This window comes from Leucoraja erinacea, chromosome 7 (genome assembly GCF_028641065.1).
Source record: "Leucoraja erinacea ecotype New England chromosome 7, Leri_hhj_1, whole genome shotgun sequence".
Taxonomy (NCBI): domain Eukaryota; kingdom Metazoa; phylum Chordata; class Chondrichthyes; order Rajiformes; family Rajidae; genus Leucoraja; species Leucoraja erinaceus.
In genome coordinates, this window is record NC_073383.1 from 49,484,364 (window position 1) to 49,511,779 (window position 27,416).

At 41.8% G+C, this 27,416-nt stretch overlaps 2 protein-coding genes across 2 annotated transcripts in view; one reads left to right on the plus strand and one right to left on the minus strand.

Annotated features, from left to right (window-relative positions):
- Positions 1–27,416, minus strand: part of LOC129698985 (secreted phosphoprotein 24-like) — a 165,434-nt gene that overhangs the window by 53,321 nt on the left and 84,697 nt on the right. The window lies entirely within an intron of this gene.
- On the plus strand, positions 20,327–24,400 carry LOC129698992 (secreted phosphoprotein 24-like). The gene is made up of 8 exons (XM_055638543.1): positions 20,327–20,469; positions 20,608–20,711; positions 21,390–21,518; positions 21,743–21,874; positions 21,992–22,036; positions 22,601–22,645; positions 23,981–24,025; positions 24,146–24,400. Exons 1-8 carry the CDS (start codon positions 20,418–20,420, stop codon positions 24,176–24,178), a joined length of 585 nt encoding a protein of 194 aa, XP_055494518.1. The 5' UTR covers positions 20,327–20,417; the 3' UTR covers positions 24,179–24,400.

A 27,416-nucleotide genomic window follows, 5' to 3' on the forward strand; every position in this document is an offset into this window, starting at 1 on the left:
TCACAGGAACTGAATATTGAATTATAAATGAGAAATTGTGAAATCTGGACACATTTCCAGGCTGATATTCAATGGTTCAATGTTGGACTAAAGAAGTTCCCATCAAACACATTGTATGCTATATCAGAACACAACGTGCTGAAAGGATTCAGTGGGTTAGACAGCTGGGCACATATATTGAGCACCGAAGAGCCTGTTCTTGTGCTGTACAGTTCTATGGTCTTTGTCCTGAACTGTATAACTGTGCAGTGACCTCAGGGCTGGATTCAACTCCGATGAGTCACTTTTGCTGTCAACATCTACGGACCTTCATGTTCCACATCAACGTCAGTGACATTATCAACAAACTAGCCAACAGAACCTTTGCAAATATCCTGCTCTGTCAAAATAAAGTGACCTGTGATAAGATTAGGGCCAACACTGAAACAAATGAGTACAGTATTACCCACATCCAATGCTATTCTGATATATCTTTGTACCTATGGCTCTTCCCCTGATATAGTCAGTCACCACAGACCTCACTCACTAAGATATGATAGATCTTCCTGCCACTGGTGGTGATCTCAGCGATTTCATTCAGCTTTTGAACTGATTTTCTCCTTTTCTTGCAGAGAAAAAAAGAAAGTTGTACAAAATGTGCCAGAATTTATTAGTTAGCACTGTTAACAAATTTGTGCAATTTTGTTGACTGAAACTCATTGCCAGGAAATTGTTGCTTTCTGAGGCCCTCCCTCTCCCCAGTACCTACCTGAGCAGTGGAGAATCTGCACGGCAGCTATGGCGAGGAGGAAGGATTTCATCTGCGTCATGTGGGATCAGCCGGCTGGGTTCTCAGAGTAAAGTTGCTGCTTCTCTCTCTCGATCTGCCTTCACTGCTATAATGTGCACCTCAAACAATGACACAGTGACACTTGTGGTCACGGGAACCAGCCGGTAGGTGGGCTGTAACATGGGTAGAACTTCCTCCTAATGTCATCATCCCGTGTCGTTTTGGTGGAATATAAAATAATATATTTGTTGCGATTTTCTCTTCAATTCCCACAGGCTGACTGCCCGTACCATTGCTTCACACTGGAGTGAAAAGAGCACGAAATGCTCAGCCATTTGTATCAGAGGATAGCACTGATAGTAGTCAAGCACACACATCCAACACCAGATTGCTAGTTATTGGCCCAGAGCTCGAACTCTGACCACTTACTCTCCTACCACAGACTAGGGAGTAAGGGCCCTGTCCCACTTAGGAAACCTGAACGGAAACCTCTGGAGACTTTGCGCCCCACCCAGGGTTTCCGTGCGGTTCCCAGAGGTTTTTGTCAGTCTCCCTACCTGCTTCCACTACCTGCAACCTCCAGCAACCAACTGCAACCTCCGGGAACTGCACGGAAACCTTGGGTGAGGCGCAAAGGAGGTTTCCGTACAGGTTTCCTAAGTGAGACAGGTGCATTAGGAAATGCATTATCATTTTTCCAATGCGTTTAATGTTGATGTCTCTGAGCACAGAACGACTCACTTCTGGTTCGTATGGCACAATGCAACATCAAACCATGACTAGACCAACCATCAAAATTGATCGCCCGAAAATAATTCAAACTTACATGTTCTATTTTAAATCTATTTGATGTGACAGAGAGAATGTAGACCAGTGCTTACAATGGGTAGCACTGCCACTGAACTGAAGTCTTGTGTTTCTTGTGATAGCTGGAATTTGTGAAGAAGACTTCTCTGTGTGTCAGTACAAATTCTCTAAAACAGAATTATAGCACCAATGGGTATTTGTATAATTTTCTTTGGGATCTTAGCTGTTTCTTAGATGTACGATTAAGGTACTGCATAATGCAAATTGTTATTGTAACTGAGATTGGAAGCATTCATTGAGTTAGCAATCCTCAGGACTGGTGGAGTTTTTTGAAGAGGTCACCAAGAAGATAGATGAGGGCAGGACACTGCACGTTCTCTATGTGGACTTCAGTAAGGCCTTTGACAAGGTCCTGTATGGTACCCTTGTCTGGAAGTGTAGATCATATAGAACTCGTCAACTGGATTCAAATTTGGCTTAGATGACGGAGTCAAAGGGAAATTGTGAATGGAGACATAAGGAACTACAGTTGCAGGTTTACAATGGATGGTTGTTTTTTCTGAAGGAGACTCATGACCACTGGTGTGCTGCAGGGTTAGGTGCTAGGTCCCCTGCTGTTTGTTACATTCATTAATGATTTGGATGACAATGAGGTTAACATAGTGAGTACATTTGTAGATAACATCAAAATTGGTGGTATGGTAGAAAGTAAGGAAGGATACGTATAGAATATGATCCAGATCAGTAGAAATGTTAAATGTAATTAAACTCTAACAAGTGTGAAGTATTGAACTTTGATATGTCAAACAAGGGCAGGACTTACACAGTAAATGGTTGAGCCTCGGAGAGTGTTGTAAAGCGGAGATACCTGGAAGTATGGGTGCATAGTCCCCTAAAGGTGGCACATCAGATGGACAGTGTGATGAACAAGGGTTTGGCACATTTGGCTTTATTGGGAAGAGAAATGAATAGAAAGTTGGGATATCAAGATGCAGCATTACGTCATTGGTGAGACCATACTTGGAGTATGTATGAAGTTTTGGTTGCCCAGTTACAGGGAGGATATGATTAATTGGAAAGGGTGTACAGGTGAAACACCAATATGTTGCTTGGGATGTGGGCTTGAGCTGTAGGGAGAGATTGGATAGGCTAGGAACTTTTTCTTTGGAGGCTGAGAGGTGACTTTATTAAGGTGTATAAGGTCATGAGAAACAAGGATACAGTGAATGTTCACAATCTTTTCCCCAGGTTAGAGGTTTCAATTACTAGAGCATAGGCTTAAGGTGGGAGGGGGAGAGATTTAAGAAGGACTTCAGAGGCAACTTTTCACTCAGTGGGTAGTCGGTATCTGGAATGAGCTGCCAGATAAAGCTGTAGAATTGGATTCAATCATGAATTTTAAAAGACATTTGAACAAATATGCAGATAAGAAGGGTTTAGAGTAGCGTTTCTCAACCGGGGTTCCCCGGAACGCTAGGGTTCCGCGTGAGACCACGAGGGGTTCCAAGAGAAATAGTGATAAATAGGTTAATCAAAAGTAAATGCATTTTTGAGTCATTTTTATGTTTAATTCCATATTCGTAATTTTATTGTATGGCATATTTAGCAGCGTCTATTTAGCATATTTAGCGACGTCGTATTTAGCGACGGCTACACAGCGCCTGTGTGAAACGGCCTTTAGTGGTCAATGTACGTGATGGATTTGTGTATAATCAAGTGTCTAACTTGAGTACAAACGCATGCACGGTCTCCAACAGTCCTGTTTGTGCTTCCTGGCGTGCAGGTACAGTCCCTCATTCACCCACGTTCCTTATTATTTTTTACCCATCATTTAGGAATGTTCATTTAGGGATCAACGGGCACGGTGCCTTACAATGCTATGTACGACAGTGATCGTAACTTCTATTGAAGTGTGGATGGCCGTTGGCTCGCTAGGAGCTCTTCCGCCCTTTGACAGGTCTTGTTTTTGGTCCTACTAGGTGTCCACAGCCCCCTCCTCACCTGGCAAACCAGGTGGTGGAGACAGTTTGGTCGCCAACTATCTGAACATGGAGCAGGTAGCACATGGATTACATGGTACCCATGGTGGGGGAGAACTCACCCCGACCCGACTAGTTATATGAATTTTAAAAATTTAAGTATGTTAATGTTTATTTTTGTTAGTTTATCAAAGGTTTATTTATGTATGATTTTGTTAGTTTATGAAAAGTTTGTGTGTTGTTTTTTCTCTCTCTCTCTCTCCTCCAAGGTTAGTTCTGTTTGCCTTTATTTGCTTCAGCTTTGAACAAACAGTTTGATTTCAGTTTTTTTTTTTGCATTGTGAATAAACTTGAGTAAATCGTAAGTTATTTTTTGCTTAAACCAGTTATCAGAAAAATATATTATGCCTTATGAACTATTTTATGAAAGAAAAAGAGAGAGATTAATAAAGATATATAATAATTTTTATGTAGGGATTCTCTGAGATATGAAAATTATTTCAAGGGTTCCGCAAAGGTAAAAAGGTTGAGAAACGCTGGTTTAGAGGCTGTGGGCCAAATGCAGGTAAATGCGATTAGCCCAATATGCCAACTTGTCAGGATGGACAAGGTAGGCTGAAGGACTTGATTCTTGCTCCATAATGGGCCTGTCCCACTTGGCCGTCATTTATGCGACAGGCCGGTAGTGACTGATGCGCACGTCATTACGCGTATTCATGCATCAGCACAGCCGTCTGGAGCGCGTGACGTCATTTGAACACCCAGTTTATGATATTTACCCAGTTTATGATATTTATGGTGATTTTCTAAAATGTTCCAGTTTATTGAGTGGTGCTAGCAATTGGAAAACTGCAGATGTAATGCCCTTATTCAAAAAAAGAGGTGAATGAAAAGTAGCAAGCTGCAGACCAAATTAATCTGTAGGAAGGAACTGCAGATGCTGATTTAAACTGAAGATAGACACAAAATGCAGGAGTAACCCGGCGGGACAGGCAGCATCTCTGGAGAGAAGGAATGGATGATGTTTCGGGTCGAGACTCTTCTTCAGTCTGAAGAAGGGTCTCGACCGAAACGTCACCCATTGCTTCTCTCCAGAGATACTGCTGGTCCCACTGAGTTGCTCCAGCATTTTGTATTACTTATCTGGTTTGCTCTTCCATTTCTCTCAACTGCACCCCTTCTCATGTCATTCATTCATCTAGCTGTAGGAGATACAACATTTGTCTTTTTAACCTCTTCCTTACTCACAATCCAGGGATCCAAGCAGTCATTGCAAGTGAAGCATCAATTCACTTTTGCATTTTCCGGTTTAGTGTATTTTGGTGTTCACCACGTAGTTTTCTATTCGAAACTGTGCAAATGTTTAAATCACGAGCGCTTATATCCATGAGGTGTAAAAGGTGGGCCGACTGCGTATGGGCGGCGGGCGGTGGTACATGGTTATGCACGGTGACGTAATCATGCATCACTCTCTAGAGTTTGGTTTATACTCTCTAGAGTTTAGGAGATTGAGAGGGGATCTTATAGAAACTTACAAAATTCTTAAGGGGTTGGACAGGCTAGATGCAGGAAGATTGTTTCCGATGTTGGGGAAGTCCAGGACAAGGGGTCACAGCTTAAGGATAAGGGGGAAATCCTTTAAAACCGAGATGAGGAGAACTTTTTTCACACAGAGAGTGGTGAATCTCTGGAACTCTCTGCCACAGAGGGTAGTTGAGGCCAGTTCATTGGCTATATTTAAGAGGGAGTTAGATGTGGCCCTTGTGGCCAAGGGGATCAGAGGGTATGGAGAAAAGGCAGGTACGGGATACTGAGTTGGATGATCAGCCATGATCATATTAAATGGCGGTGCAGGCTCGAAGGGCTGAATGGCCTACTCCTGCACCTAATTTCTATGTTTCTATGTTTCTATCACCACGCACTACACGTACGTGGTCAGGACGTCAGCGTGCGATCGCAATACGTCTGCGTGCGTAAGTGATATGCCACGCCAGTGGCGCGCGAAGATTTCGTACAGCACGAAATCCTGGAGCGCCACGCGGTACCGCGCGCAACTTCACACACCTCCGCGCCTCTCCATGCTCCCGTCTCGTGCTACCCACACGCTACCCGTGCGTCACAAGGAGGTCGCGTAAATGGCGAGCAAATGACCGCCAAGTGGGACAGGCCCTTAACACTATGACTGTGGAAAAGCCACAATACAAATATAACATCCTATTAGCGGTTAGAGTTTTGAGTCCAAGGTTTTGCAAGCATTTTGATGCTGCTCCCATGTTCGAAAGAAGTTTGGACAGTGTTTTGCATTGCTCTGGTATCCCGGACAAACACTCCTTCTCAGCCCTGCACATCTCAGGGTGTCAACTGAAGGTAGAGAAAGCACAGAATGAAAACACTAGGTTTTCTCTGCCCCACGTCACTGACAACAGGGACCATTTATCAGTGAGCGTGGGTGCTGCATTCAGAGATTTACTTTGGCCTGGGGACTTGTTGACTGTTGTGGAGAGATTGGTGTTTGTGGCTTCCTGCCTGCCAAGTTTACAGAGGGCTGCATGGTTCCAGGATTGTGGGGGAGGGGAAAGGTTCAGAGGCAAGAATGTAGAGGAGTGGGTGAGGATAATTATTGGTTCAGGGTTATAAACAAGTACAGCTAAAAAATATTTATTGTAGCTCCAACACCAACTTGGAACATTATGGGACTGTAAAACACGATTAAAATGAACAGGAGAAGGGTTGTGACGGTTATTCCCTTTGGAGCATCATAATGTTAAATCTGTTCTTTAACTCCTCCAGAAGATAGACACATAAAGCTGGAGTAACTCAGCGGGACAGGCAACATTTCTGGAGAGAAGGAATGGGTGACATTTCGGGTCGAGACCCTTCTTCAACTCCTCCAGATCAGTCCTTGGCACATAACTGTTGCTTTGCCCAAAACCTGAATAACATACAATTTGAATGTTCCTAGGATAATTATTGTTATCATCCTGAAGTTGAAGAAGGGTTCCGATCCAACACATCACCTCCTCCTTTTATCTTGAGATGCTGCCTAACCCGCTGAGTTACTCCAGCATTTTGTGTCTATCTATTTTTATTTTCTCAACTTTGACAATGGATTTCTGATGTACACGCACACATATATAAGACATGGAGAAGTGTTGAATTTATTTAATTCACATTTTTTAGTCATTCACGACCATGTCCCTCACCTGGCTTGATACAACATGTCATCAGTCATGAGATTAGTAAAATCATTTTGAAAAGAACAATGTCTTATAACATTCTCTGCAGGTTCATTAAATGAGATCAGTGACCAGTTAATTATTAAAAATGCCTTGCACGCACACAGGCCCTTTCACTCTCAGAAATCCGGAAATAAAGAATGGCAATTGGAGAACTTTTTCTAATGTAGCTAAATTACACAGAGTAAAGTGTGGATGAAGAAACATTTTTTTTATTTCCAAAAATAAATGTTATTCAAAATAAAATATAGATACAAAACAAGAACACTTTTTACGGCATTCTCAGTGTCTATACTGAAGCGAGACTAGGCAGGTTGAGTGAAATCGTTTTTATTCACAGAAAACAAAACCAAAACTCGTAAAGAACGCGTGCCTAGTAGTGCTTACAAACACAGCTCCTGTCGCTGGGAGGAGTGCTGATATCTGACTAAAAGCCCACGAACGAACCCCCGTGGTCACGTGACCGTGCCGACCAATGACGAGGGTTCTGATTTCCCCACCCCACCACTAGGTGCCACTACAATACATTAATTAGTGGCATATTCGGTAGTGCAAACTATCCTTAAGGCAAGCACCCTTGTCATGCATGTGGCCCCCATGGTGTTATCCTACCCCTTGTTTGAGGGGCATCTCCAGCGGACTCTGAAATTATTTGGTTTCGTTCAGGTGGCTCGGGACAATCATTGGTCGCGGCAACAGGCAAATCTTCTCTGGTCTTCAAAGCAATGCAATGCGATCTTCCAGTTCTGACAAAGGTTTATTGACCTGAAACATTAATCTCTTTCTCTCTCCAAATATCTTGCCTGAGCCACTGAGCAACTCCAGCACTTCCTGGTTTTATTTGAGAATTCCAGGGTCTGCAATGTTTTTTGATTTATAATGTTTCTTTTCGCCTCTGCGAGGTTATTTTAGATGTTCAGCCGAATACTCACCTTTTAGCTCTGATTTTGAACTGGAGACTCTGGTGGGATTTGACCATGCAATCTCCTGGTTCAGAGACTTGCCTTCTAGCCACAACTAATTTATGTCAGTTAAAGGGAAATTATGACAATAATGAAGATTTTGTAAATGAAAAGTCAAATCCAGATTAATGCCTTCTCTTGTTTCTCAGAGAACAACCGGCTATTTACATTTCTAGGTCAGAAAGCAAAGTTTTGGAGGAACTCAGCGAGCCAGGCAGCATCTGTGGAGGGAATGGACAGTCAGGTTTTGGGTTGCGACCCTTTTTCAGAATTTACATTTACACATCTAGGTGAGCCCCCAGCTCTTATCCATGTTCAAGTACAGACACATTAATACACACACATAGGTTCTTCTTTTTGCGTATGGCGGCACAGCCTAAAGTTGTAGGACAACTTGTTCTATTTGATCTTATTTGATTGTACATGCCTGGTTGATTGCATTCGTCGAAACAGGGCGGACCACGTGAAGGTTGCAATCTTCCACCCCACACAAATAGCAATACAGCACAGCAGTGACATTCAGGTTCAGCCACCAAGCAACATCATGTGTGTGTACATCCTCAATGATCATAATATGTACATGTCCTCAATGTGTACTTACCTCAATGATCAGAAATATTTTGTTCTGCTCTCACCTTGAAATGTCTGGGTGATTGTTGAATATCTAGTCAAGTCAAAGAATGGCACAATGGCGTAGTGGTAGATCTACTGCCTTACAGCGCCAGAAGTCCGGGTTTGATCCAGACTATGGGTGCTTGTCTGTACGGAGTTTATACGTTCTGCCCGTGACAGCGTAGGTTTTCTCCAAGATCTTTGGTTTCCTCCCACACTCCAAAGACGTACAGGTTTTGTAGGTTAATTGACTTGGTATAAATGTAAAATTCTCCCTAGTTTGTGTAGGATAGCGCTAATGTGCAGTGATCGCTGGTCGGTGCAGACCCGTTGGGCCAAAGGGCTTGTTTCTGCGCTGTATCGCTAAACTAAACTAAACTAAACATAGAACAGGTTCTTCAATCCACTATATCAGTATGGATGATGCCAATCCAAACTAATCTCATTTACCTGCATATGGTCCATATCCCTCCATTTCCCGCATGTTCTTATGCCTGTATAAATACTTCTTAAATGTTGATATTGTATCTGCTTCCACCACTTTCCCGGCAACTACCTTTTATGTGAAAGCCATCCCATGTAAATCTCCCTCTCTCCTTAAAACTTGCCCACTGGTATTTGACATTTACACTCTGGGAGAAAGACTTTGACTATCTATCCTCTCTATGACCCTTATAATTGTATATACTTTTTTTTATCAGGTCACATCTTAGCCTCTGACACTCCAACGAAACCAATCCAAGTTTGTCTAATCTCTCCTTATAGATAATAATCTCTAATTCAAGCAGCATTCTGGTAAACCTCCAAAGCCTCCACATCCTTCGTATATTGGGGGTGACCAGAACTGCATACAATATTCCAAACATGGATCATCTCTATTCCTTAATCAAAGAAACAATAGTGTTTAGATCGATTCTTAGATAGATTCAGAGTAGATAAATTAGATTTCCTCGGGTGAAAATATCAAACACGAGAGCTCATAGATTTAAGGTGAGAGGGGGGGAATTTATAGGCAACTTATGTGGCAATTTGTTGCACGGAGAGTGATATGTTGCTGCAAAATACTGCCTGGAGTGGTGGTGGAAGCAGGTACAATATTAATGTTTAAAAGGCATTTAGATAAGCACATAAACAGGTAGGGCATGGAGAGATGTAGCAGTCTGAAGATGGTCTCGCCCTGAAACGTTACCTATTTATGTTCTCCAGATCGGCTGCCAAATCTGCTGAGTTACTCCAGCATTTTATATCCGTTTAGGGCATGGAGAGATATGGATCATGTGTAGTCAGATTGGATTAGTTTTGATTGGCATCAGACACTGTTGACCAAAAGTCCTGTTCCTATGTTGTACTGCTTTATGTTCTTTGAATTAATACAGACATTTCCAAGTGAGTTTAGTCTTTATAGTTTTCTTCTTTATCATATTATAAATATCAATGTACTAAGTGTATGGCCATTTATGGTATTCTTTCGTCTTGCATGTAACACTCCAATATGCATCACCTCACATTTGCCTGGATTAAAGTCCATCTGCCATTTCTCTGCCCACATTTTCATATTTTGCTGAATCCGTGACAACCTTCCTCACTCTCTACAACTCCAACAACTTTTATATTGTCTGCAAAACTTAATAATTAGTACACGTACATTTTCATCCAAATAATTTATATATTCACCGACTGGAGCATCTGCTGTCCCTTCTCATCATTTACAAGTGCCAATGCTGCTGCTGCTCTTTGTTTTGTACCACTATTAGATGCCCTAAGAAACTCCACATACTGCTCATCAACTGGTTTGCCTGCATCAGTTCTTCCCGTTTCTTCTTGAAGACGTCAAATAGAGATTAGTGAATCCTGCTTGTAATCATGAGGACGCGAAAGGAGCAATCAAGCTGCAGACAATGCAGGATACTTAGTGTTGATGGACTAAATAAACAGCAGGAATTATGCTACCTTAATTTTACACAGAAACACTGAACACTTTCTCAGAGAACTTTATGGCATAGGTCCTAAGTTAGCAAGTCCGAAATTCAGCATGTGTTTATTTATCCAGTCCTGTCATAATATAATTCAAAATATTAAATACATGTCATTGATTCAGTTTTAGCCAGCTGGCTATGGGATAGATGCATTAAGCTGGAAAGGGTGCAGAAAGGGTTTACGAGGATATTGCCATGACTCGAGGAATTGAGTTGTATGGAGAGGTTGGGCAGGCTATGACTTTGATCCCTGGAGCATAGGAAAATCAGGGGTGATATTGTCTTTTTTTTAATTAAAAAAAAAAAATAATTCATTAGAAGCAAATGTACAAGAGTAGAACAAACGGCATATAAAACTATACAGTTAATGTACAGCTTCAATTTAAACTTTTTAGCTTTAAAATAAAGGAAAAGAAAAGAGAAAGAACAAGAGAGAGAAAAAGTGGGAGGAGCAAAGATAGGAACCCTCGACTACCAAAGTAGTGCAGCCAAAGTGGGTAAAAGAAAGAAAGAAAAGGAAAAAAAAACGAACAATAAGAAAAAGAGAGAGAAAAGTGGTGATAACCTGCCTCTCGTCCCTCCCCACCCACCTCACCCAACCCATAGTTGGATTTAAATCCAAAGTTGTGTTGCATCATACTATCCTTGTAAGAATTCGGTGAAGGGTGTCCATGTCTTGGAAAAATGTTCTGGTTTTTCTACCAAGACAAGTCTAATATTTTCAAGATGTAGTGTCTCGGACATGTTTGTAATCCACATCTTAACAGTAGGGACGGGGGTGGTATTATCGAGTTGTATAAAATGATGACACACACAGATAGGGTAAATACATACAATATTTTTGCCAGAGTAGGGGAATAAAGGATTAGAGCACCTATGTTTAAGATGAGAGGGGTAACCACACAGAGGGTGGTGGGCCAGCTGCAAAATCATAATCATACTTTATTAGCCAAGTATCTTTTGCAACATACGAGGAATTTGATTTGCCATACAGTCATACCAATAGAAAGCAACACAACACACAAAATACATTTTAACATAAACATCCACCATCGAGACTCCTCCACATTCCTCACCATGATGGAAAGCGATAAAAAAAGTTTAATCTCTTCCCTTCTTTGTTCTCCTGCGATCGGGGGCCTCGAGCCTTCCGTTGTCGGGGCGATCTTGGCTCCCGTGGCCGGCAGTAAGGCCCTCCGCATCGGGGCGATCAAGATCCCACATCGGGGAGATCTCAGCTCCCCCCGCTGGGCGATCGGACCCCGGGTCGGGGCTAGTCGAACCTCCTGCGACTTTGGAGCTTCCCGACATCAATCTCTACCCGAGACTGCGAGCTCGATGTTGGAATCCGCAGGCCACGGTTAGAGCGTCGATCCCAAGCAAGGGATCACAGGCTCTAATGGTAAGTCCACGGCCCCATGGTGGGGCTCAAAGTCAGTCTCGAGCAAAGCCGCTCCATGATGTTAGGCCGCAGAGCGACAGGAGATATGAATGGATGAATGTATGAATGAATTATGAATGAATGAATTAATACGTTTATTGTCATTACACAATACTGTGCAACGAAATTCCATTACATCTCCTCCGGTTAAAAAAAATACAAACACGACAACCATTGACACATATGTACACTTATTAGTAAAATAATAAGTAAGTATTTAAAAAGAATTTAAAAGAATTTGGCGGCATTTCTTGGAATTACATTTTGCTTCCCCAATGTTCTCTGTTGGAATTAAGCTCTTTTATCGCACATGGGTAGAAACTATTTTTTAGCCTACTGGTGCGAGCCTTCAGAGACCTGAATCGCCTCCCAGAGGGTAGCAGAGTAAAAAGGTGGTTGGCAGGGTGGGATGTGTCCTGCTTGATATTTGTGGCCCGGCGCAAGCATCAGGCCCTATATATATCATCCAAGGAGGGCAGTTGAGCTTTTGTAATGCTCTGTGCAGTTTTTATAATTTCCTGCAGCGCCCTCCTCTCAGCCACAGTACAGCTAGCAAACCACACCAGGATTCCATAGGAGAGGATGCTTTCCACGGCGCATCGGTAGAAGGACAGCAGCAGTGGCTGTGAGACGTTTGCTCTCCGCAGAGACCTCAGGAAATACAGCCGCTGATGTGATTCTTCACTAGAGTGACGGTGTTCATTTGCCATTTGAGGTCCTGGGAGATGTTTATTCCCAGGAACTTAAAGCCAGTGACTCTCTCCACCATGTCTCCTTTGATGTATAAGGGAGCAGGTTCCTCTCTCCTCTTCCTCCTGAAGTCGCCGACCAGTTCTTTTGTCTTTGATGGGTTGAGTACCAGGTTGTTTTTGGTACACCAGACAGTCAGTTTTTGGACTTCATCTCTGTAGGCAGACTCGTCGTTGTTGTTTATCAGTCCCACCACAGTCGTGTCGTCCACAAACTTGATGATCCTGTTTGTACTGTGTGTTGGTGTGCAGTCATAAGTGTATATTGTATACAAGATGGGACTCAGCACACAACCTTGTGGCGCTCCTGTGCTGAGCGTCAGGACTGGGGAGTAATTGGACCCCATCCTGACAGTCTGTGGGCGGTCTGTTAAAAAGTCCTTAATCCATCTGCATGTGTTTGCATTAACACCCTGATCAGACAGTTTGTCCACCATTCTGCTGGGGATGATGGTATTAAATGCAGAACTAAAATCTACAAATAACATCCTCACATATGAGCCAGGGCGCTCCAGATGTGCCAGTGCAGAATGTAGAGCTATGTTGATGGCATCCTCCGTTGACCTATTAGCTCTATATGCAAACTGATGCTGATCCAGGGTGGATGGGAGTGAGGACTTAACGTGGGCCAGGACCAGCCGTTCAAAACACTTCATCATCGTTGAAGTGAGAGCAACAGGTCTATAGTCATTCAAGCTGGTCCTGAATATGATCCTGAAAATAATCGCATCTCCAGCAAGGTAAGAGATTGAAAAAAAGTTTCCACTGACCCCCTCCCCCACCTTCCACATAAAACAAACCAGAGAACATTAACACAGACTTTTTAAAACATAGGAAATATAACAAAAAAGACGAAAAGACAGATCGTTGACGAGGCTGCCACCGCTGACGGCGCCACCCAGTGGATGTTACAATAACAACATTTAAAAGACAATTGGACAGGTACAAAGATATGAAAGGTTTGGAGGGATATGAGCCAAATGCGGGCATATTGGCTCACTAGCTCAGATGGAAAGTGGTTGTTTTTACTTAACACACACGAGCATGGCAGATGCACAAAATCAATACTTGTACATTTCCTTAATTAGGAAGAAGATGTTGCCAAACATAGTTAACGAGGAGATAGCTGAGATACCGGATAGACTAAAATATGATAAAGAAGATAAACTATAATGACTAAACTATAAAGCTCCCTTGTCTGACAAAATACATCTTATAGCCATATAATCATGTAATCTTCTCCGATAATTCTCATAATTAGTACTCCGTAAAGCTTATTTTCTGGAATTCTCTGCCACAGAAGGTAGTTGAGGCCAGTTCATTGGCTATATTTAAGAGGGAGTTCGATGTGGCCCTTGTGGCTAAAGGGATCAGGGGGTATGGAGAGAAGGCAGGTTCAGGATACTGAGTTGGATGATCATCCATGATCATATTGAATGGCGGTGCAGGCTCGAAGGGCCGAATGGTCTACTCCTGCACCTATTTTCTATGTTTCTATGTTTCTATGTTTTCAGCCATTTACCATTCTTCCTATTGTGCAGCAAAATTCCACTCTAACACCATTTATATGTTTGCAGATGACACAATCGTAGTGGACCGGATCTCAAACAATGACAAGATTGGAGTACAGGAAGGAGATAGAGACCTCAATAACATGGAGTCAAAACAACAACATTTCCCTCAATGTCAACAAAATGAACATGCTGGTGATCGATGTCAGTATGCAGGGCTGGACTACAAGCCACAGTCTACAGCAATAGCGATGAACCAGAGATGGTCAAGAACTTCCAGTTCCTTGGTTTAAACATCACTAACAATTTGTCCTGGTCCAACCACATTGTCGCTACAGTAAGAAAGCACACCAACACCACTGCTTCCTCAGAAGACTAAGGAAAGTTGGCATGAGTTTATGACGCTTACCAATTTCTCCAGGCGCACCAGAGAAAACATCTTATTGGGATTCATCACAGTAAGAGTATGTCAACTGTTCTTCCCAAAGCTACAACAAACTGAAGAACATTGAGGACACTACCCAGTGCATCATATAAAATAACTCCCCTCTCCCTTTTTCCACCTCACCCCGATTCCATCCACACTTAACATAGCCTCGGGAGGCTCAATCAACAGAATCATGGACCATTCACATCCCTCTTCTCCCCTCTACCATCAATTGGTAAATACAAATGCTTGAAACCACATAGCATCAGATTCAAGGACAGTTTCTTCCCCACTGTTATCAGACTCTTGAACAGACTTCTCATATGCTAGAGATGAATTAGCGATCTTCCAATCTACCTTGTTGCCATCCCTGCATTGTTTTTGACCTGCACTTTCTCTGTAGCTGTAACTCTACATGTTAGACTGTTTATTTTCTCTTTTGCATTATCTGATGTACACATGCGTTTTATAATTAGGTTGGATAGCTCACAAAACAAATGTTTTCACTGTATTTTGGGATATGTGGCAATAATAAATCAATAACAACTTATGGGAGGCATTCGAGGTGACTATGAGGATTCAGTCAATATTGTGGGCCGCGATATTCCACTCCACCACAGACTCTGGTGGCGCCAGAGGACTGGAGATGGATAGATGCCCAAAGTAAACTCAGAAGCTGTGAGCCAGTCACACCAAGTCAGCGATGGGGAGTTACGGAAACAAGAGCAGCGACAAAATTATTAATCATTCGGCTGCATTAATAAAGGAAAACGCAGCACAGGTTGTGAGAAGCAAAGATAGACACAAAAAGCTGGAGTAACTCAGCCGGACAGCCAGCGTCTCTGGAGAGGAATGGGTGACATTTCGGGTCAAGACCCTTCTTCTCCTTTGATCAATAATTAAGGTTTTTTCATGGGCCAATGTGGTCGAACTGGTGTACATGATCTTTCAAAGAGTGCTTGATTAAAATGCCTGGAGCAAGCTTATCATCAAAAGTGAAGCCAATGGAATAAAAGGTGTGGAAAGAGTATGGATTCAGACAGGGCCAGAGAGTCAGGAGGAGCAGTAGATTGATTGATGGAAGGTGCCTAGTGGTGTTTCCCAAAGGCACACAGGAGGTGACAGCCTCCCGCCTCATACACTATCTCTCCCACCACTGCCAGGACCATGCATGACTTTGCAACCCTAGACAGCAGGTTACTTATACTTGTTTTCATTCAATGCACTGCACTCACTTCTCAAGACTTATTCTCTTCTGCATCAGGAAATTAAAGATTGAACTGTATCAATGCAGAGCCAAACATCCATTCACCAGCTCTCTATCCCACTCCCCCCCATGACAACTCCTTCCTCAGCTCCTCAGTGTAAGCCTGAGGAACAGCACAACCTCTCCTCACGCTGAGTGACTCCTTAATCCTGACTCATCATTGAGGCCAACTATTTCAGGCCATTAGTATTTCCAGCGTGTTTAATCCAGATTCCCATTGTCTCTCCATATTCGGATTAAGATTCAGGTTCAGATTCAGATTCAAACTTTATTGTCATTGTGCAGTGTACAGTACAGAGACAACGAAATGCAGTTAGCATCTCCCTAGAAGAGCGACATAGAATATGAAAGCGACATAGAATATATTCCTCTGGTATATTCAAACTGTATATGTCCTATTGACACAGCTTGTACTTCTTTTGTTACAATGATTGCTTGAGTGTTATCTTCTTTTACTTTGAGCTATCACCTTCTTATTATTCAGTCTCTACTGGTGTTCACTCTATTTCTATTGTTTCCTTTTGTCTGCTCTTCCCACTCCCCTTTAACTATTTCTTACGTTATTTCAGCCCTGTCTATCCACAGCCTGAAACATTAGTGGGCGAAACTCTACCCTGCCCGTGAGCTTACCTACCCTGGTTGCCCCCCGCAACCTATGGCTGCACTAATCTGTTATGGCCAAATGGGTCCCTAGATCCATCTATCTGAGATGTTCAAAGAGCAGGAGTCAGGGAAAGGACAAGCCGTACCCACACAACATTCTCATTATCCATCAATGGGTTATTTTGTCATAAGGTCTTTGCACTATTACCAAATAGTGGAAATAGGTGGCGAATATTTAAAATATTGAAATATTATTGAATTGTAAAGATAGAATTGTTTTGAAACACTTTTAATGACATCAAATTAATTAGACAAGCTGTGAATGCCCATCAAGAGACATAAAAATCCCTATTAAATAAGGTTGACGATCCCATTCAAATGAGGCACCATCGGTGTCTGGTAAAAAGCTGTGGGGGAAAGTTAAGTTGAGTTCTTGCCATATGTAGTACAGAGAGGGACAGATAGAACAGAGATCTTGCTTGCAGCAGCATCACAGGCATTTAGACTCAGAAAAAACGCACAAAACATAAATTAAACTTAGAATTCTGTAGAAAAAAACCAATATAGAAAAACAAGGCATTAGTACAAAACACAATTAGAAAACCAAATACAAATATAAATGCAAAGTGCACCCAAGTCAACTCTACCTCTGTAGGAGCAGCCCTGAGCTCGTGCTGAGTTAGATGTGGCCCAATCTCCATCTCACTGGAGTCGGAGAGCACAGTGGCTGATCTTTGCATGGAGCCGCCAAACATTGTATACAGCTAACGAGGTTCTTGAGTGTAGGGGTTAAACCCACTGGAAATGCACATTGCATGAAATCATCAGCCACAATGTCGACTCTAAAAGGGCATTTTGTTGTTCCTCAGGCTTGCATGCTGATCAAGAGAGACAGAGAACTTAAGTGACTGGGGGTTTGGTTCTGCACATTACTTTAGATTGGAGATACAGTATGGAAACAGGCCCTTCGGCCCAGTCGCCAGTCGCCAGTACACTATTTCTATGTTATCCCACTTTTGCATCCTACACACTAGGCGCAATTTACAACTGCCAACTAACTTACAAACCTGTATATCTTTGAAATGTGGGAGGAAACCAGAGCACCCAGCGAAAACCACGGGGTCATAGGGATAACTATGCAGAGATAGCACCCATAGTTAGGATCGAACCCGGGTCTCTGGCACTGTGACGCTGCAACTCTACTGCTGCGTCACTGTGCCGCCTAATTGCATGATTCTTTCTTTCATGTCTTTGATGCAGAAGAGAAGCATCTACAGTGCCCTGAAACAAGTACAAGGAACCCATTGTGCTGCGTAGAAATGTCAAGTGGAGTCCTGGCAGCGGTAAGAGGAAATAGAGTATGAGAAGGGACACAGTCAACATGTTTTTGTGGTACACCACTAGGCACCTTCCATCAATCAATCTTCTGGTCCTCCTGATTCTCTGCTTTTGTCAGTCCGCAATATTCTGCTCCCTATATTGCATTGGCTTCACTTTTGATGAGAAGCTTGCTACGTGCATTTTATCAAGCACTGCATGAAAGTTGGTGAACATCCACATTGCTCCAGGAAAAAAAATCAATCATTGTTCAAATCTGTGCTGGCTTTCCCTTATTAATGCATCTGAATGATTAATAATTTTGTCATCGATCTTGTTTCTGCAGCTCCGCATCACTGAGGTTGGACTGACTGGCTCACAACCGTTGAGTTTACTTTGGACATTTGTACTTCTCCTGTCCACTGGCACCACCAGAGGCTGTGGTGAAGTCGGAGATTATAAACAACAATATTGACCCTGAATCCTCTCACTCACCTCGAATGCCTCCCATTAATTGGTACAGATTATTATTGTCACGTATCCCACGACACTGTGAAAAGCAAAAAGTCAACTAATATTATCAAAGACATCACCGTGGCCATGCATTGATTTTGCTCCAACCATCAGGACGAAGGTATAACCATTATGCTCTTGAACACTTCACTAAAAATAACCTCAACTATGAACTTCTATGGATTGTCTTTGATTGCACTCAAGACTCTGTTTTCTTGCACATGAATTGTAGTTTTTAGTTTAGTTTAATTAGTTTACAGATACAGCACAGAAACAAGTCCTTCTGCCCAACATGTCCGCACTGACCAGCAATCCCCTCACATTAGCACTATACTACACACACTAGGGACAATTTACATTTATACCAAGCCAATTTACCTACATACCTGTACGTCTTTGGAGTGTGAGAGGAAACTGAAGATCTTGGAGAAAACCCATGCAGGTCACGGGGAGAACGTACAAACTCCATACAGCCAGCACCCATAGTGAGAATCGAACCAAGATCAGCAACTCTACCACTGCGCCACCATGCCTACCTCAATCTTATTTATTGATTTATTTTGTTTATTATATATTATCTGTTTGTATCGCATTTACCAGCCTATTATGTTGCTGTAAGTACGAATTTTATTGTTGGTACATATGACAATTAAACACACTTGACTCTTGACCCTTGATTCTCAATTCAGACAGTTTATTTCATGCATAAGTAATGCAAACGAGAAAATAAACAGAGTACAGAATGTAGTGTTATAGCTATAGAGAATGTGCAGGTGAAAAAAAATGGTAGCGTCAAAATGAGGTAGATTGGAAGAGCAGGATCCATGCCTAACATTTGAGTGGCCTGTTTAAGACCTGGGGGTTACTGGGGATGGAGCTGTCCTTGAATCTGATAGTATGTGCTTTCAAGCTTTTGTATCTACCGCACAGTGGAAGACGGGAGAAGAGTGAATGGCCAGGATTATGTTGTCTGCTTTCTTGAGGCAGCGAGAAGTGTAGATGGAATCAATGGGGTGGTGGAGGGCGGGAAAAGCAGAAACAGAGGCTTGTTTGCATGATATATTGAGCTATGTGATTTGTTGTGGTCTTGAGCAGAGCTGTTGCTAAATTATGTTGTGATGCATCATGAATAGATGCTTTCTTCAGAGTATCTGTAGATATTGTTGTTATTTGAAATATGTCAAATTTTCTTTCTTCTCTGAGGAAGTGGAGGCATTGGTGTGCTTTCCTGACTGTAACATCAATATAGCTGGACCCAGAACAAATTGTTAGTAATATCTACATTATGAAGCTTTCAATCATCTCCACTTCAGCAGCATTGACACAGATTGGGGTGTACTCATTTTCTGAAGTCATTTGCCACCTTCTTCATTTTGCTAATATCGAAGGAGAGGTTGTTGTCTTAACACCAGATTAATAAACTATCTATCACATTCCAATATATATATTTGTTCAAAATCTAGCACACCACAACAATGTCATCTGCAATCCTGAAAACAGTAATGTCATACAAAGGTAATCATAGGAAACGGACAATGCATGCAGACCCAAGAGTCTGCACTTGATGACAACTGCTGCAAAAGACAAACTGCTGGTGGAACTCAGCAGTGTAAAGTAGTGCGGGTGTGGAAAGGGCAAGAGCTGGCACATGATATATCGATTCAGGTGAGGAGGGGTAGATTTGTGAATGGAGTCCTTTGCCTCCACTTAATAAAGGGCTCAACCTACAACGTCATCTGTCCATTTTCTGCCATGGTTACTGCCGGGCTTACTGTGCCCCTCCAGCAGATTGTTTTAATTTCTCGAAACATACTTGGGACGTATGTTTCTTGCAGCAGTATTCTGAAAGTTCAGAACATTTTTGGAGCACATTGGCACTGCACTAATAAATTATCCCAAAATGTAATATACTTTGAAAGATGGCTTTTGTACAAATTGTAGTTGATTGTTTCTTCTCCTCTGTGAGCTTATGATTTCATATTCTGAGGAATAAAAACTGATTTCATATTTTTCCCACCAAATCTCCACACGATGACGATACTTGGAGGAAGCTCTGCCCATAATCACAGCCCACCTTTCATCTGGTTCGGTGCCCACAATCAACAAGCTGAGCAAACATGAGTCAGTGTTTGAATGTGGTTGAGGTGCAGGATATAAAAACCGAAGGCAGCGAGGTGAAGGCAGATCGAGAGAGAGAAGCAGCAACTTTACTCTGAGAACCCAGCCGGCTGATCCCACACGAGGCAGAATGAAATCCTTCCTCCTCGCCATCGCTGCCGTGCAGATCCTCCACTGCTCAGGTAGGTACTGGGGAGAGGGAGGGCCTCAGAAAGCAATGAGTTACTGGTAATGAGCTTCAGTCAGCGATAATTCACCGATGTGTAAAAATAATTCAGCTTGGTGGACTGTCTTGTACAACTTCCCTTCTCTCTCTGCAGGATTGCCAAGCACCAAGGATGCTCTGAGAGCCTCAGTTGCAAAACTGAATGAAATCACTGAGATCACCAACCTGTGTGCAATCACCAGGAGAGGAGTAACAAATGTAAGTGTCCCCTGGTCTAATTGTGTTTCACAGACTCGACTATGCAAGGATGTTGTCTGAGTGCCAGTTAATTGACTACCATAAATTATCCCCAGTGTAAGTTAATGGCAAAGGGGAGCTAGTGGACATGTGAGGGAGAGAATCAGTTGCAGGATTTCAGGAAAATCAAGAGAGTGGATATAAAACTGATTGCATTTTTCGGCTGTGTGCCAATATAGGCACAGTAGGTTGAACAGCTCACCCTGTGTAATTAGAAGTATAAGATTAGGTTTTTGTTGAGTTCAGATTTAATTAGAAGTGTTTAAATACGACTCATGAGCTCTATATTATATTGCACATAGTATTCAATGATCATCAGATCAGGAATTTAAATCCTAATTCTGCACTTGAGTCTTGAAACGTTATCAAGCTTTCCATAGCCTTGATATGGAATTTAATTCCTTTTGAAACCTATGCTCATGTCCTCCAATAATTAAATGTTCATGAAAATTTGGGATCTTCACACGATGATTAAAACAGTAATTTTACCTTTGGGCAAATTAAGTCTCTTGTTCTTTATATTTGTTGATACTGGCAGCACTAAGGTAATCATCTGAATAAAAAGGCCTAAGCTTTATTATATAATTGTAAGCATATGAAAAATTATTATACATCAATAAACTATTTTCTTTTCATCAGATCTATCGCACGGGTAAACTGTCATACAACGTGGATTTAACATTTTCCGTGAAAGAAACCGTCTGCTCCAAGAATTCTGTTTGGGAATTTGATGATCCCAGTTGTACCTTCCGCCCCAAAATGTTTGCAGTGAGTCCAGAATTATATTTTAAAGTATTTGAGTCTTTGTGTAACATATTGAGTAACATAATCGAAAAAGAGTTATAATTGCAGATTATTTCATACAATTGACTAAACATACAGATTTATATATTTTTAAAAGGCTGAGATTTGTGTTATATCATAATGACTTCCATTCAGTGTTGGACTTGCAGCTATCATTAATTTCCCTGCATTATACTTTATTTTCACAGGAGAAAGGGTTTTGCAAAAGCCGCGTGGAATATTTTGCTGATAAAGTGGCTGATATTGACGTGGAATGTGAAGGTCTGAAGACTATTGACAGTGAGAGTGACTCAACGGAGTCAAGTGAAACCAGTATTGAGGTAAATGCACAGTGAGACCATTTGGGGCTGTGGGAATTCTAACACATGAGATTATTTACAGAACATTTCTCTGGTGTCCTATTATAAATATCTAAATGTAAATTTCTTCATACTCAGGCTCAAAGCAAGTCAAAAGAGACATCACTAGAGGAAACCTCAAATGTGAGTATTAACTTTGGTTTATCACATGATTTGTCTTGTTGATCTCAATTGTTAGCAATGAAGTGTTAGCCAGTCCATTCAGAATAGTGAGTGAGACAGTATGTTGTCTCAGTCTGATGTAGAGGGTGGGGATTCTGATATTTGATTTCCTTGCATGATGGGTCTGGCCTCCACTGATGATGAATTTAGCATCAACTGGACAGGATTATATAAACAGTATCTATGAAACTCAGACCAAAAATAGTCAATAAACACAAATCCTTCCTGGAGCTGAACCAGAGGTTGATTAAAACAGATGGCTATTGATGCCTGTGCTACCTGTCAGGAATATCCATTGATCTGCACAGCCACTTTACCTGGTGTTTTTTTGAATATTGGGGCACTGTAGAGAGTGAGACTTTGAGTTGAGCTTCTTCAGTCCAACACCACCTCATTGAATCGACACTCGGGTATTTTGGATTAACAATCTCTCATTCATAATTACACTCTGCCTTTTGGATGGAATCTATTTATGCTTGTTAATTACCTAATATAAACTGTGCTAATTTAAATGCTTTCTTACAGGTGAAAAGCAAGTCAGGAGAAAGTTCACTGGAGGACTCTTCAAATGTAAGTTTAATTTCAGAATTTTCATCTCTTGTTTTTCAACTACAATAGGATGTGAAATGTAAATTGATCTTAGAATTAGAATAGAATTAAAGTTTTTACTTAATATTATCTTCCACTTCAACACCACTTTCCTGAACTGACTCTGTAAACTTTGATTCCATGAACATCCAAAATCCTGTCCATTCTGTTCTGACTAACCCCATGGCTCTCTGGGGTTGATAGTTCCAAAATTCCACATCCCAGTGAAGGGGTTCCTGCTCAGTTCAAACCTAATTTTGAGACTGTGACACAATCTCTAGGATCTTTAGAGTGGGGAAATCTCACCCTCTCAATCCTGCCACACATTCTCATAATGTTGTTCATTGTGAGGCACACACCTCTCATTCTTATCACCTGTCAAGAATAGAGCTCGAAGCCTACTCAGTCTCTTCCCATCTGGCAGATGCACCGTCCCTGGAACTAGCCTGGTGAGTCTGTGCAGCACACTTTATATCAAGCATATTCATCCTTAAGTACGGAGAACAAAGCTGTACACCTAGTCTCCATACAATTGCTGTAATTTTGTCCTCAAGTCCTCTTGTAATAAAGGCAAAGCTTATCTATTGTTAAGACAATGAAGTCTAGTTTGGCTAAACGTTATTAAATCACCATACAGAGACGGAATGATAAGGAAATATTGTTGCACAGATGCTATTGAATTCACCCTGAGTGTGAGTCTGGTCTTCACTTAATTTGAACTAGAATTAAAAAAAGGCGATCTCCTTGAGGACAATCCTGGTGTGTGGACTGATATAACCACCAGCTTCATTAGGGGAGCATCCCGAGATTGTAAAGATTTAACAGAGTAATTAATCACATGGTCTGGGAATGTGCTAGTTAGGGAGGTCAGCCCTGATGGAATAAACTCACCTCTGTTATGTTAAGATTTATCTCAGAGTAAGCATATAGAAACATAGAAACACATGAAATTAGGGAAGGAGTAGCCAGTCGGGAGCCTGCACCGCCATTTATATGGTCATGGCATCATCCGTGACCCGTACCTGCCTTCTGATACCCTCTGATCCCCTTGGAATAACTCAACTCTCCTCTTAAATATAGCCAATAATGGCCTCAACTCCCTCTGTGGCAGAGAGTTCCAGAGATTCCCACTCAAACGTTTTCAAACGTATCAATATATTACTGCAACTCAGCTTGTGAAGAGTTTCCTGTGCTATTCCCAGTGGCATACAATTCTGAGATTTAAAGTAGTTTCAGTTATCAATTTGCAAACTGAAATAATTTAAACTTTGTGTATGGATATGATTCTAAAATTGTAATTATTTATCTTTCAAACAGATGAAAAGTAAGTCAACAGAATTATCTTTGGAGATGTTTTCAAACGTAAGTATAAGCTAAGACTTGGTCTTATCATCATCATTAAAACTCAATGATAAAAGATTGAAGATAGAGTGAGCTCTGTCCAACATATAATGACAATTCTGTTGATTGTGTCCATTCCAGGAACAGAGTGAGGATTCAAGAGGGAGACACTAACCATGAATGAAACCCCTGAGAGCCTAAACTCAGTGTGAACACAAGAAGACCTCATTCAAAATAAACAAGACACTGTGCTTGCTCATATACAAGGACAGGGGCCTGGAGCTTCTGACCGTACATATCCCTGTAACTGGGAGATTTTACTGTTTGTAAATATTCTATTCATTGCTGTATATTATTGTGTAATATGTTGTGGATTTAAATAAAATTATTAAGAAATATGCACGGATTTGTTTCCAGAAGTTGTTTTGCATGTCATTGATCTACAAAGGTTCATCCAGTCATTGAGCTCGTCAGCCAGTCAATCACTGATGATGCAGCTCCCTTGTCTGGTGGGACGTCCTGAATTGGGACCTTCTCTGTCTGGCGAATGTCCGATGTCTTGGTCCATTAGCTGATCTCTATTAACATCAGACACTGCAACCTACAGTAGATAGCTCATTTCACTTGCAGCAAGGTTGAAGTCTTTGGGTATACAATTGTTAGTCATATCTGACTTCAGCTCTTTATTTTGGTTAAAGTCTCCAACAATTACATTTTGAAAGAATGAGATTTTGGGGCTAATGAGATGGGTTGGGTGTAATTAGGAATTATATATTATTGAAATTAATGTTTCCCTCAAAGCAGCAGCTTGAATATTTTCTCTCTTGTTCAGTGAGTGGACAGTGGGTAAATACTTCAACAGGGTACAACGATGCAGCGGGTAGAGCTGCTGCTTCATAGTTCCAGTGATCGTTCAATCATGACTTCTGGTGCTGTCTCGTTCTCCGGTTACCTCACACATTCCAAAGATGTGAAGGTCATTGGCCGCTGTAAATTGCCTCCAGTATATACTGTAGGTGGGTGGTAGAATCATTTTAAATGCTTTAATTAAAAATATTAACATAAAGTAAACAAAACTGAATGAATCCATTTTTACCATTTAGCTGTGTGGTGAGCCGGGCAGTGCTACAAGAGGTGATTCATGCTGGCATCTCACCACCAACTTACTCCAAAATCACACATTTCATCCAATAGGCTCTGTTACATTGTGCTTGTTGGGATTGTGGACTCTGGACAATTTACAAGGACATTTCAAGCACAAGTGGGTGGCACAGTGGCGCAGTGGTAGAGTTGCTGCCTTACATCGCCAGAGAATGGAGTTCGATCCTGGCGACAGGTGTTGTCTGTATGGAGTTTGAATGTTCTCTCTGTTTCTGCCCTCCCTGTACCCATCTGGGTTTTCACCGGGTGCTCCATTTTCTTCACATATATTCCATAGATGTGCAGGTTTACAGGTTAATTACTTTCTGTAAATTGTACCCAGTATGCAGGATAGGTGACCGTTTGCGGGCATGGACTCGATGGTCTGAATGGCCTGTATCCATTCTGTATCTCGAAACTAAACTAAACTAAGTCTTCACCCAGTCTGTCAATGGAATAAACCAAAGGATAGCTTCCTTATGCACAAAGTAACCAAATTCTTGGTTAAAATACATCAGCATGCTGCAGATTTAATCAGAAACTACCACTTATCCAATTCTAATAGTTTCTGTTGAGGATGCAAGTTATGATTTGCAGTGAATATCAACAAGAATGTTGGCATTCCAGTTATAGCAATGTTTTACATAGTCAGCAATAAATTCACAGCACTCACAAAGTCAAGGTATTTCAACTCCCAATGTCAGCAGTGTTGTTCAGGTCCCACTTTATGATCCACCTGAAAGAAATTCATAGGGACCTGCAGGAAAATGTTCTGAAGAATATGAAAACCAAGTAATATTTGAAAATGTGTCTAAGTGATATACTGTAAGCAGGTCCTCATGTGTGGATTGACAGCCCACTGAAAGTAGCAATTGTAGTGGTGGAGGTAGAAGAAGCAGAGTTCAAGACCATGGGACTCATTTTCACAGGGACATGATGCAAAAGCAGTAAAATTATGTCGAACATTTAGCCATATAAATCTTGTTCAATTGTGCTTGATCAGTGGACAATGTTATCTTTCTACGTTATCACAGACACATAGGTACAGTGAAATTCTATTTTTTGCACAAATTTCAGTAAAGCATTTCAATATCTCACCACAATCCCCAATTAATACAAAGATCATAAAAATAGTCTTGTTGGTTTGATTGAGCAGGTCGGACATAGATCGTAAATTTTCTTGCTAGAGAGCCAAATGAGAGTGATGTGGGAGATCTGGTAGATGTGAGAGCTTCGGTACAGCATATATGTTATTTGGATCCAGGATAACATAAAGATTACATTATAATCAGGCAAAAAGGTCTTCAAACAAAGAGAATACGATGGCCAACAGAATAATAACCAATTGGTATGCAAAAACGGAAACCTATGCAAAATGTCCCCGGCGACTCCTTGTCTGGCATGGTGACCCTGTTTATAGAAGAGAAGGATGAGGAAAAAATTTTGGGGGGAATGAGGAATTGGTGTAGACCACCTCCCATATACCCTGGTCACCAGTCCCTTGCAGCAGGAGCTACCCCACTAAGATTCCGTAGGGGTCTCCAGCACCCCTACAGGAAAGGGAACCCCCAGAAGAAGATGATACTGATAGCGACTCGGAAACTGAGAAGGAAGATGAGAAAGAAGAAGGAAGAGGACTGAGGCAGAAGTGGAAAGAAGAGCAGCAATTGAATCCAGCAGTGAGGGGGTTAAACAACGCAGAGCACCAGAGAGGCAGGATATAAATCAAAGAAGACTGAAAAGGGTAAAAAGCTTGATGCCGATCGAGGCACTGTACCCTGACGACCCCTGCTCTAACTCAATGCCTGAAACGACCTATTGATATGGGCAAAGTAATTGAATGCAGACTTTACCCTAGAAATCAGCACCTAATTTCTGGGAGAGAATTATGACGGCATATCACACTTATGCTGGAGACGAGAACTTTAACTAAGAGTCTGCACAGGTTAAAACAAGTTTGAAACAACCAAGGCTGCCCCACAGCTCAGCAGTGATACAGAAGTGCTGACAGAGATAAGGACACCGATGAGCTACTAAAAGTCTTCCACCGCTGGGGTTACATTCCAAAGGTAGTTCAGGGGCAGCAGCAGCAGTAGCAATGGCGAAAGCTCTCAATGAGGAGAGATAGAAAATGATTTGGACAAAGGCATTGTGGCCAGGTTTGCCGGTGATAAGAGTCTGCCCGCTGTGCAAATTACTATTGAACTTTGAATAACATTTGGCACAGAGCGCGTCTCCCTGATGAGGAGAGAGGGAGAGGTTACAGGGAGAG

Bases quoted from the DNA above. Each gene is read 5' to 3' on its own strand.
- LOC129698992 (XM_055638543.1), top strand. From the start codon at position 20,418: ATGAAATCCTTCCTCCTCGCCATCGCTGCCGTGCAGATCCTCCACTGC. The intron at 21,519-21,742 runs GTGAGTCCAGAA...TTATTTTCACAG, and splicing joins TCCGCCCCAAAATGTTTGCA to GAGAAAGGGTTTTGCAAAAG. The intron at 24,026-24,145 runs GTAAGTATAAGC...TGTCCATTCCAG, and splicing joins CTTTGGAGATGTTTTCAAAC to GAACAGAGTGAGGATTCAAG.